Source organism: Colobus angolensis, unplaced genomic scaffold, assembly GCF_000951035.1.
Source record: "Colobus angolensis palliatus isolate OR3802 unplaced genomic scaffold, Cang.pa_1.0 Scaffold1, whole genome shotgun sequence".
Taxonomy (NCBI): domain Eukaryota; kingdom Metazoa; phylum Chordata; class Mammalia; order Primates; family Cercopithecidae; genus Colobus; species Colobus angolensis.
The window spans coordinates 4,024,226-4,035,751 of NW_012110918.1; the positions used below are offsets into that span (position 1 = coordinate 4,024,226).

Below are 11,526 nucleotides of genomic sequence, written 5' to 3' on the forward strand. Positions count from 1 at the left end.
GTGTGATACGGTGCCTGGCCTCTACACCTTCCTCTTCTGAAACTCTATCCAAGGGTACCAACAACCAAATACAGTAGGCTTTCTGTCCTGATCCTGCCTTTTCCTGCAGGTTGGGGTAAGGTTTTCAAAGCACTCTTTCTCTAGAATCCTTGCCCCCCACCGTAGGGTATGAAACAATGGGGGCTGCTCCCTTCCCACTCCTCAGTCTTTGCAGAACTTTCCAACCCCCATTCTGCTCAGGTGTAACCCAAAGCTCATTGTTTGCCCTGAAGTTCTTTTTACTCTTTCCCTAGAGATTTTATCCACTTTTTAGGCTTTTCTTTCACTTTTCAGACAGCTTCTTAAGCCCTGAGAAATTGCAGGTGTTTCCCAAGCACTCAGCGGTGGTGCTGGCAGCGATGATAAATAAATATATTGCTATATTTACAGCTACATCAGCTGATGCTTCTTAGTGCTTACTATGTGCCAGGCACAATGCTAAACGCTTTGAGATCTGCAGACTCATTTAATCCTCGCAACAAGCCTCAGATGCATATACTATCGTTAGGTTTGTTTTGCAGATGAGGAAACTGAAGGACACAGATCTAAATGATCTTCCCAGGATCTCCTGGCTCCTAAGAGGCAGAACTGGGATGTGAACTCACGTGGGTGGCTCCCAGTTTTTTGCTTATGTGCATTATGCCCCCAAAGTTTTGCTAACACACTCCATCACTTAGGTGAAGCCCCAAGTAAAGCCCAGATCAGGGTGTTGAGAAAGAAAAGAGATCATTCATGCCGGCAGAAGAGCCAGGGCCTGACTCCTTTCATTTAGTGAGCATTTGGCACCCTGTGCAGTACTTGCCTGTTGGTGACCTGTTCCAGCTTGAAGATGTGTACCGTCTCGGTGTTACTGGAGGCGCAGAGGAATTGTGAGTCCATACTGAACACTAGAGAGCTGATTGTCACATACCTAGAAACACAGCAACACATGGGCCCGTGAGCTAGAGAAATGAGAGTTACGGCCTTATAGCTCAGAGATCAGCTTTATAAGAAAATTAGATGTATCCTGAAGAGCCTAGGTAGCCCCAAATCCCTTACACATTGTGGTGCCCATATTTAGAAATCAATGTCAGAAAGATTCACAAAAGTTCATAGTCTTTTTTATTTTATTTTATTTATTTATTTTTGAGACAGAGTCTCACTCTGTTGCCCAGGCTGGAGTGCAGTGGCTTGATCTCAACTCACTGTAACCTCCACCTCCTGGGTTCAAACGATTCTCCTGCCTCAGCCTCCCAAGTAGCTGGGATTACAGGCACACACCACTACGCCCAGCTGATTTTTATATTTTTAGTACAGATGGGGTTTCAACATGTTGGTCAGGCTGGTCTTGAACTCCTTATGACCTCAGGTGATCCGCCTGCCTCGGCCTCCCGAAGTGCTGGGATTACAGGCGTGAGCCACCGCGCCCGGCCCATAGTCTTATTTATGTGAGAAGAAACAAGGTATAGCCCTCCCTCTGTTAGCAGAAGGGAAGAACTGTGCCTGGCATCTTGGAATCTTCCGGTTGCTCTGTGCACCGATCTGGCTGCAAACCTACATCCAATAAGATCCCAAACAGTCACACTTTACATGGTCCTTTATTTCCATGGAAGGAAATCAGAAATTATTTTTGGACTGTGACTCCCTGGCTCTCTCATTTTTCCTGTGCTGGCCGCCCACACACACATCAAAAAGGGACTCTCATGGCTGAACTGTGTTAAAACAGCATCTCGGCTTTCAGTGTTGCTGAACCCTAAGTAAAGCCTGGAAGTCAATTACCTGGGAGAGTAGTTACACTTCCTCCAGGTGAGTGGAGGGCACAGAGCCACTCTCTGTCCTCTCCCTAGACAGCTGCCAGCGGCCCCTGCGGGACTTCTGCGGGGACTTTAAAATGGGTTTGACATTGAACACAGACCTTTTCATCCCTCTCCGGAACTCATAGAGCTTTTGCCCATCAGGGACAGAGAACACCCGGATGACTGTGCCCTGGAAAAGAAAGCAGGTGGACATTTCATAACCATTAATGGTTTCACACAGAGATGTCCCTTTAGAGAGGAGTTTGTCTTATTGGTTTTGAACATCTGTCTCTGAGGAAGCACACCGTGTTGAGCATATAGGCATTTTTATTTATGTTCCATATCAACAATTCTTGGAAAATGTTTTAAACACCCTCTGTCTACCTTTTCCTTTCCACTTGTGCCCAAGGCTGGTGTGTGTGTGTGTGTGTGTGTGTCTGTGTATGTGTGTGTGTGTGTGTGTGTTCGCCCAACTGCTCTGGTTTCTTAGAATTTCAGTTTGAGGCCGGGCATGGTGGCTCATGCCTGTAATCCTAGCACTTTGGGAGGCCAAGGCGGGTGGATTTCCTGAGCTCAGGAATTCAAGACCGGCCTGGGCAACACAGTGAAACCCTGTCTCTACTAAAATACAAAAAATTAGCCAGGCGTGGTAGCATGTGCCTGTAATCCCAGCTACTCGGGAGGCTGAGGCAGGAAAATCGCTTAAACCTGGGAGGCGGAGGTTGCAGTGAGCCGGGATCGTGCCATTGCACTCCAGCCTGGGTGACAGAGCCAGACACCATCTCAAAATTAAAAAAAAGAAAAAAAATTCAATTTGATCACTTTCTCTGATTATTCCAGGCAGAAGACGTCAATTTCTCTAAATAGCAAAGTAAAGCATTTGGTTTGCACTGTACTGTGTTTATAAGGTGTAGCATCTGTCTGTCTCTACGGCTGATGTGCATGTACATTTCTTCATAAGACCATGAATTTTCATGCAAAGTGTCTTGTATCTTGCATAGTGCAGGCCCCTGGCCTATTGAATTAACAAATGCATGAATATAGCACACATGCAGAGGCCAGAAATTCTCCCTCTGAAACAAATTCTGAGTGGGCCCAGAGACCAGTCAGTCTTCATGTTACCAGGCTTGTTCCATCCCAGCCCTGGGCATGGCAGGAGCCATCCAGCGAACCCCACACAGAGGCGTTGGTGGGAGTGGACTCACTTTTTCAGACGCACTTGCTAGTTTGGAGCCTGAGGCATTGAAGGTGATGGCAGCCAGTGTCCCCTCGTGGGCAGCAATAGTGCAGACTGTTTTCTGTTGGTGAAAAGGCAAAATGGATACTGACGATGTGGAAGAGGGAAGATGGATTTCACCCTTCCTCTTTTCTCCTTTCTCCCTCCTTTGTCCAACTCCCTATCTCTTCCTCTGTTCCCCAGGCCATTTGCACGTAAGCTGTGCGTCATTTTCTGGTGAATCAAGATTCGGCTTTAAAGGCCACTCCATTTCCCTCCCTTTTCCTGCCCTCGGGAAGGTGGCCACGAACTAAGAACCTGATGCAGTGTGATGCTGTCGCAGGCGTGCCCTGCACGCATGTTTAGGGAACTTCCCACAGCAATCCTGTCCTGCTCAGGGATGCCTCAGAGACCAGAGGGCAGGGAATATGAAACACCTGCACACTGTCTCAGGCTGTGGCATGGGACAGCGTGACATATTCAGGGAGACAACTGGCCCCCTGCTGGCAAGTGGTTTTCATTATGCTGCAGATGTCTGACTTGGCCTGGCCCACTGGCTCATGGTGACGTTGACTGACAGCAAGCCCGAGGGGAAATAGCATCACCTTCTCTTGAACAACTCCCCCAGTATTGCTTGCCCCCACCGCCTCCAGCCCCCCACGGCAGGGTGTCCTTAGCTGTCTCCTTCCATGACCACACAGCCAAGGCAGGTGGGTTGGCTCAGCCAGGTCACTGTCAACTTACCAGGGAGTTTCCATCATAAAGCACAATCTCCCCTGAAGTCAGGCTTCCAGGATAGGCCAAGTAAGAATTGGAATGGTTGATAGAGAGAGCACATAGACCTGGCAAAGAAGAAACAGGACATGAGAAATCTGGGGCCAAGGGAGAGAGTGCACGGCTGGAGAAGGCATCTGAAAACAGTACAGCTACAGTGCCACCTACTGGCAAGGGGAGGTATGGCTTTGTAGACAACTGCTTTCCGCTGATGATTCTTCTGATCAAAGGGTTCCAATAAAGCCAATTCACAGGGGAAGACCTCCTGATTTAACACTGGCTGTGTCTTTGCTACAGTGAAACAATGAGACTCGCTGGGTGCAGTGGGTCACGCCTGTAATTCCACCACTCTGAGGCGGGCAGATCACTTGAGGTCAGGAGTTCCAGACAAGCCTGGCCAACATGGTGAAACCCCATCTCTACTAAAAATACAAAAAGTAGCTGGGCATGGTGGTGCATGCCTATAGTCCCAGCTACTTGGGAGGCTGAGGCAGGAGAATCACTTGAACCCGGGAGGCAGAGGTTGCAGTGAGTGGAGATTGTGCCATTGAATTCCAGCCTGGGCTACAGAGTGAGACTCTGTCTTAAAAAAAAAAAAAAATATATATATATATATATATATATGTATATGTATATATATACACACACACACAAATATATATATATACCTACACACACAAATATATATACACACACACAAATATATATACACACACACACAAACATATATATATACACACACACACATATGTATATATTATGTATATATATTGCTCATTTTTACATTTTACCCCAGGACTCTGAAACAGCATCTACTTCTCTTCCAATTCCATTATCCTCTAGGGCTACAAAAGATTTACTCAAAACTTAAATAAATCTTCCTATTGTGAAAGGTCAGTGTATGTTGGTCTTTCTGCAGATGATTACATACTGTTGGCCAGTAATTTCAAGTTAGAAAAGAGGAGCTGCCAAGAACCTATTTAGAAACTGAGAAATTTCAGGCCAGGCACGGTGGCTCACGCCTGTAATCCCAGCACTTTGGGAGGCCGAGGCAGGCGGATCACCTGAGGTCAGGAGTTCGAGACCGGGCTGGTCAACACAGTGAAACCCTGTCTCTATTAAAAATACAAAAATTAGTCAGGCATGGTGGCGTGTGCCTGTAGTCCCAGCTACTTGGGAGGCTGAGGCAGGAGAATTGCTTAAACCTGGAGGTGGAGGTTGCAGTGAGCCAAGATAGCACCACTGCACTCCAGCCTGGGTGACAGAGTGAGGCTCTGTCTCAAAAAAAAAAAAAAAAAAGAAAAAGAAACTGAGCAATTTCTGAGCCGAATGTCCTGCCTTGATAAGGGAAATGGGCACCTCTGGAGGTGGGAGTTCATTTGAGGTCTGCGTCTGCAGTCAAGATGGTGCGCCTAGACATTGAGACAAACTAAATAAAGAGGACGTTTTGGATTTAAAATGCTTCAGCAATATTCCAGAAGAGTAAACAGCCCATCAAACCATCGAACCAACATAAGCTGTTTTTATTTATAAGGGGATTCAAGGAGGGAGCATCTAAGTAAAGGATTTTCAAAACAATGGTTTAGATTAATAGGGGTGCACATAATAGCAGTGAATTCCAGCAATTCCATAGAAACCGAAGTGTCACCAGAAACTTTGAGATCACGGAAGAGAGACATCTTTCTACAAAAAAAAAAAAAAGAAGAAGAAGAAAAGAAAAAAAGGTGACTGGCATCTATTACAAGTTAGTATATTAAGTGGGTTTCTTCTAAAAGTATAAGAAAAACTTTAGGTCAGGCTGAAACATACCTTAACTAATCTGCTGAGGAAGGGGAGCAAAGGAAAAAGAAAGCAAACATTTAGAGTTGGAACCTAGATCTCACTTCCTGCTCTGGCTTTGCTGAGTCCACAGCGGGGCTGTCCTCTTATCACTTGCCATGTATAGCTCCGGGAGGAAGTGGCCGAGCCCTGAAACCTTCAACTGCACGTTCTGGCAGCCCTACCACCCCTTTGGCTATACAAGGTCATTTCCGGCCCCAGCCTTAAAAGAGGCAACTCTTTTCTTTTCTTTTTTTTTTTTTTTCCCCAGTTTTGCTCTGGAAACCCCAATTCCTCATCCCGTCTGAGTTCTTTGCCATCCAAATGTAACTTCAAGAACAGCTAGGCAGGCAGAAGGGATTCTAGCCTTGTGAAACTGCGTGGGGAAGGCAGTCAGGAGATCTGGTTGGCTTGTGTGCTGAAGTGGCTGGCAGAAAAGATGTGCAGACTGTGGAAATCTTACAAGGACTAGAGTACTAAACTAAAGAGTTAAGGCCTTCCAAATGCAGTATGTAACTGCTGAAGGTTTCTCAGCACATATGTTTTGTTTTGTTTTGTTTTGTTTTTTGAGACAGAGTCTTGCTCTGTTGCCCAAGCCGCAGTGCAGTGGTGCAATCTCGGCTCACTGCAACCCCTGCCTCTTGGGTTCAAGTGATTCTCCTGTCTCAGCCTGCCGAGTAGCTGGGATTCTGGGATTACAGGGGTCTGCCACCACACCCAGCTAATTTTTGTATTTTTAGTAGAGACGGGGTTTCACCATGTTGGCCAGGCTGGTCTCAAACTCCTGACCTCAGGTGATCCATCTGCCTCAGACTTCCAAAGTGCTGGGATTACAGGTGTGAGCCATTGCGCCCAGCCTAGCACATATTTTTTTTTTTTTTTTTTTTTTTGAGGCGGAGTCTCGCTCTGTCGACCGGACTGGAGTGCAGTGGCCGGATCTCAGCTCACTGCAAGCTCCGCCTCCCGGGTTTACGCCATTCTCCTGCCTCAGCCTCCGGAGTAGCTGGGACTACAGGCGCCCGCCACCTCGCCCGGCTAGTTTTTGTATTTTTAGTAGAGACGGGGTTTCACCGTGTTAGCCAGGATGGTCTCGATCTCCTGACCTCGTGATCCGCCCGTCTCGGCCTCCCAAAGTGCTGGGATTACAGGCTTGAGCCACCGCGCCCGGCAGCACATATGTTTTTTTAAAGACTGTGTTAAAAACACGATGAGATACCACTGTACAACCACTAGGATGACTATAGTCAAAAAGACAATGTTGGTGAGGATATGGAGAAACTGGGACCCCATGCACCGCTGGTGGGAATGTAAAATGGGGCAGTGCTCTGGAACCTTTAGCAGTTCTTCAAAAGCTAAACATAAAGTTCTTATATGACCTAGAAATTCCACTCCTACATATATACACAAGAGAAATTATAACATGTCAACACAAACACTTGTATATGAATGTTCATAGCAGCATTATTCATAAGTCAAAAAGTGGAAATAACCCAAATAATATCAACTGATAAATGGATAAAGAAAATGTGACATATTTTTATAATAGAATATTATCCAGCAAGAAAAATAAAGTATTGATACATGCCTCAACACAGATGAACCTTGGAAACATTAGGCTACGTGAAATAAGTCAGTCACAAAGGAACCGATATTATATGAGTCTACTGCTGTAAAATGTCCAAAATAGGGAAATCCACAATCTAATAGAGATAGAAAGTAGATTAGGGGTTGCCTATGGCTGGGGGCAGAGGGAGTGATGGCTAAGAGGTACAAGGTTTCTTTCTGGGGCAATGAAAATGCTCTAAAATTAATTGTGGTGATGGTTACACAATTCCGTGAATATACCAAAAGCTATTTAACCATGCATTTTAAATGAGTGAATTGTATAGGATGTGAATTATATCTCAAAAAAGACTTTCAAATTTTATTTTAAGGTGTGTTTCAGGAATATTTATCTGGTTAGAGACAGGCTGAGGACATGGGTTCAAGACTGGGGTCTGCTATGTACTATGTAACTCTGGCCGAGTTATTTGTGGCTCTTTCCGGCCTGCTTCCTGTCTGTGAAATGAAGGCTACCACGATATAGAGGTCTTTCCAGATTTAATACTCCATGATGCCAAGCCTTAGTTTCTTACTTCTTCCCTGTGAAATACTGGGCGTGTCTTTATGGCAGAGAGAGCTAAACGGTCTTGGAGCAGAAGCCTTGGATGCATACCTACAGCTATGCTTCAGAGTTTTATGTTAAAATATAAATATTCCCAGAAGGGAAGAAAGGTTTAAACTTTCTAAGCTAATATTGAACTTTCCGTAATACTATTACAGAACCGGATGACACTAGATGCTAACAAGAAAGGGACAAAGGATAAGAGTGAGGGCAGGCATACTCTGACCCATACCACTTATTTGACAGTTTTGCCTCCAGGCTCATACCTCTACCTGTCATCTGAATTTAGACAAGGAATCCTGTCTTCCTACTCTTACAGACTTCATGAAGGTCCCCAGAAAAGCCTACTGTGACTTCCCTACAGCCCAAGTGCCAGAAAAATCCAATCAGCTACATGAATGTATCTTCCTATCTTGGGAACCACCCAAGGCAAGCAAGAAGAGTTTTCCTTAGCTTGGCTATTGCCATTCTGCCGGTCTCCTCTTTCTGTTACAGGTGTCACACAAAGCCTTTTTAAGGAAGGAAATGGGCTTTAAAAATATTATTGTATAATATAAAAGTGATGGTGTAGAACACTTGCGAAGCCTAGAAAATATAAGGAGAAAAAAAATCACCCACAATTCTAAAACCCAGAGGCTTTTCACTGTTCTGAACATCTGAGCACATTTCCTTCCAGTCTTTTTTCTACCTAGGAATGAGGTTCTGATGGGGCTTTTGGACTTGTTATAGACTTGACACATATTTTCACAAGTCACTGGCAGCTATAATTCCACTGTAATTATTTGGCTGTAATTCTTCTACAGCTGGAAAAGAAGTGCCTGCTCTCAACTCAAGAACCAATGGCATCATCAGTGGAATTAAAAGGAAGTCCCATAATTCTAAATGATTCTCACCTTGGTATTTAAAGTATTGCATGTCAAACTTTAGGTAAGTTAACAGTGATTTATAAAATGCAGTTCCCTCTGAGTTGATTAACGTCTCAGGTTACGCTTTCCAATTTTCAAAAATAGAAAGGAAAGAAATCTTCTTTGTACAGCAAATGCCCTACGCTCCTACAGAAGGGAAGCATTTATACCACTTGTATTACCATTTTCAAGCAAGAAAGAGGTCTTGCTGGGGAAGAAACCATGAATTGTTCAGTGATCTGCATTGCTGTGTGGTATAGAACGCTCTCTCAATATCTCATAAAAGGTGGTCAGCTCTGTGACCACCTCCTCCACACTGGGAGGTCTGCAGTTGGCAGGATTTTCATGGAGATTTCTACCCTTGACTGCTCCGAGCAGGCTGCTGTGCTAGCAGGAAATTAGCTTCGAGCCCCTGTCTGGCCAAGCTCTTTAAAGGAAATAGCCTGCAATCTCTGACACAACAGGAATGGGCATGACACAAACAGACAGAAAGAAGGAAATTAACAGCTGCGTTAGATACCAAGTGTGAGGCAACAGGCTAACTCTGCATAGCTAATTTATTTGTAGTTTATGAAGTCAAAATGCATTCAGGATTTGTGTACTGAAGACAATTAGACAAGTGATTCTGTCTTCCTTCTGTGCCTAGCAAGGATTTATAAAATCAACAGTCAGAGTTTCCATCTTATTTCTTCGTTCAGAAAATAAACTAGAGGATGAGAACAGATAAGGCCACTCCTGGCCTCTGGGAAGTGTATATTCATGATTTTGACAGTGCAGAGTCCTCTGAAAGTTCCCGAGTGAGGACCTGATCATGTCACTGAAGCACAGCTCTGACCTGTGCAAGGCTGCCCTACGGGACGGAGCTGGCTGGGGAGTGAGTCTGACTGCCCGCATGGACAGGGCGGACCCACCTTTGCCCACCCAGGCCACGACCTCAGGTAATGCTCGCCGTAGCAACTCTGCAGGCTAAAAATGATCATCTGCATTTTAGTGCAGTAGAAAGGGAGGTCAGGAGAAGTTGAGGTGATAATTATAAACGGTAGCATTTAAAACACCTTGGGCTGTGTCTCTAAAGAACATCAGAGGTCTAAAAAGACACAGTTTGGTCAACCTGCTCCTGGTCTTTCAGAAGAAATACTCAACCTATCCCTGGACCCTTTCATAAGGAGGCATTCTTTTATCTGAGACAGAGAAAGTCTCTGCCATTGTTTCTAATTTTTCTTGAGATAAAAGTGATTCCCTTTACAAGCAATATACACTGTCTCTAACATGGAACACAAATAGCCCTGCACTTTTAAACCTAATTTTCTCTCTGTTTAAGCTGCAGAAAGTAAGGCAACCAGTGAGTTTTCTGAGCTACAGAAAAACAACTATTTTTGCTAAAAAATAAGAGTAATGGTGGCTGGGTGTGCTGGCTCACGCCTGTAATTCCAGCAGTTTGGGAGGCTAAGGCAGGCAGATCACTTGAGGACAGGAGTTCAAGACCAGCCTGGCCAACATGGAGAAACCCCCATCTCTACTAAAAATACAAAAAATTAGCCGGGTGTGGTGGCGGGCACCTGTAGTCCCAGCTACTCAGGAGGCTGAGGCATGAGAATCACTTGAACCTGGGAGGTGGAGGTTGCAGTGAGCTGAGATTGCACCACCTCACTCCAGCCTGGGCAACAGAGTGAAGGGAGAAACATCTGTTTGTAAGGGAGGGTGCTCAGTCCTGAAGCAACCCCGTCCTCTGGGGGTCAAGTGTGCGACAGGTGTGAGGAGTAAGTGGCATTTACTGTGTTCAACTCCCCTCTCTTCAGAGAAACTGAGAGCCACAGGCAGCTTCTAGCTTTCTGCATGCCCGACGTCCCTCCCCAAATCCCTGAAGGCCTAGCTCAGGCCCTGCCAGCCTCAAGCTCCGTGCAGATTCAGGGGCCTCTCACTCCCGATCGGAAGAGCACATGCTCCCTTCACTGTGTCTGCACCCCAGAGTTAAACATGGTTCCACCCCTGCCAAAGGCTGCTGGCGCACCTGTCTCAGACCACCTCAGACAGACTGTTGAAGGGAACTCGTGACAACTAGATTTTGGGCTCCTGGTATGTGGTTGCCTAATGGTGCCTACCATGGTGCCAGGCACAAACAATAGATACTTGTCCAGATGATTCTATCCTCTCATTTCTAAGGGAAAAACTTACTACCCACAGCTTCTTCACATACCATCTTCCATTTCAGAAATTATGCTTCAAAGTCATTGTCTCACAGAACTCCTTAACGGCCTCAATGGCTTTGTTCTTTTATTTATTTATTTATTGTTTTTTGAGACAGAGTCTTGCTCTGTTGCCCAGGCTAGAGTGCAGTGGTGCAATCTCAGCTCACTGAAGCCTCCGCCTCCTGGGTTCAAGCAATTTTCCTGTCTCAGTCTCCCAAGTAGCTGGGATAACAGGCGCCCGCCACCACGCCCAGCTAATTTTTGTATTTTTTTAGTAGAGATGGGGTTTCACCATGTTGGCCAGGCTGGTCTTGAACTCCTGACCTCAGGTGATCCATCTGCCTTGGTCTCCCAATGTGCTGCGATTATAGGCGTGAGCCACAGCACCTGGCTAGCTTTGTTCTTTTAAAATATCCTTTTGCCATGGCTGAAATGTGAAAGCACTGAAATCGACAGCCAAGGGCCATTTTTTTTTTTTTGAGACGGAGTCTTGCTCTGTCACCCGGGCTGGAGTGCAGTGGCCGGATCTCAGCTCACTGCAAGCTCTGCCTCCCGGGTTCACACCATTCTCCTGCCTCAGCCTCCTGAGTAGCTGGGACTACAGGCGCCCGCCACCTCGCCCGGCTAGTTTTTTGTATTTTTTAGT

General features: G+C 45.7%; 2 protein-coding genes across 3 annotated transcripts in view; one reads left to right on the top strand and one right to left on the bottom strand.

Moving 5' to 3' along the window:
• The window catches only part of ARSG (arylsulfatase G), a 177,264-nt gene extending 167,849 nt beyond the window's left edge, over positions 1 to 9,415 (top strand). The window contains exon 12 of the mRNA XM_011927487.1: positions 8,590 to 9,415. The gene's annotated coding sequence lies outside the window, so the exon portion shown is untranslated. The remainder of the gene's footprint in view (positions 1 to 8,589) is intronic.
• Positions 1 to 11,526, bottom strand: part of WIPI1 (WD repeat domain, phosphoinositide interacting 1) — a 39,108-nt gene that overhangs the window by 13,087 nt on the left and 14,495 nt on the right. For both annotated transcript variants that reach the window (XM_011925679.1, XM_011963618.1), the window contains 4 exons: positions 3,775 to 3,872; positions 3,020 to 3,112; positions 1,934 to 2,004; positions 842 to 949 (listed from right to left, as the gene is read on the bottom strand). In XM_011925679.1, the coding sequence (XP_011781069.1) occupies positions 842 to 949; positions 1,934 to 2,004; positions 3,020 to 3,112; positions 3,775 to 3,872 (370 nt within the window). The remainder of the gene's footprint in view (positions 1 to 841; positions 950 to 1,933; positions 2,005 to 3,019; positions 3,113 to 3,774; positions 3,873 to 11,526) is intronic.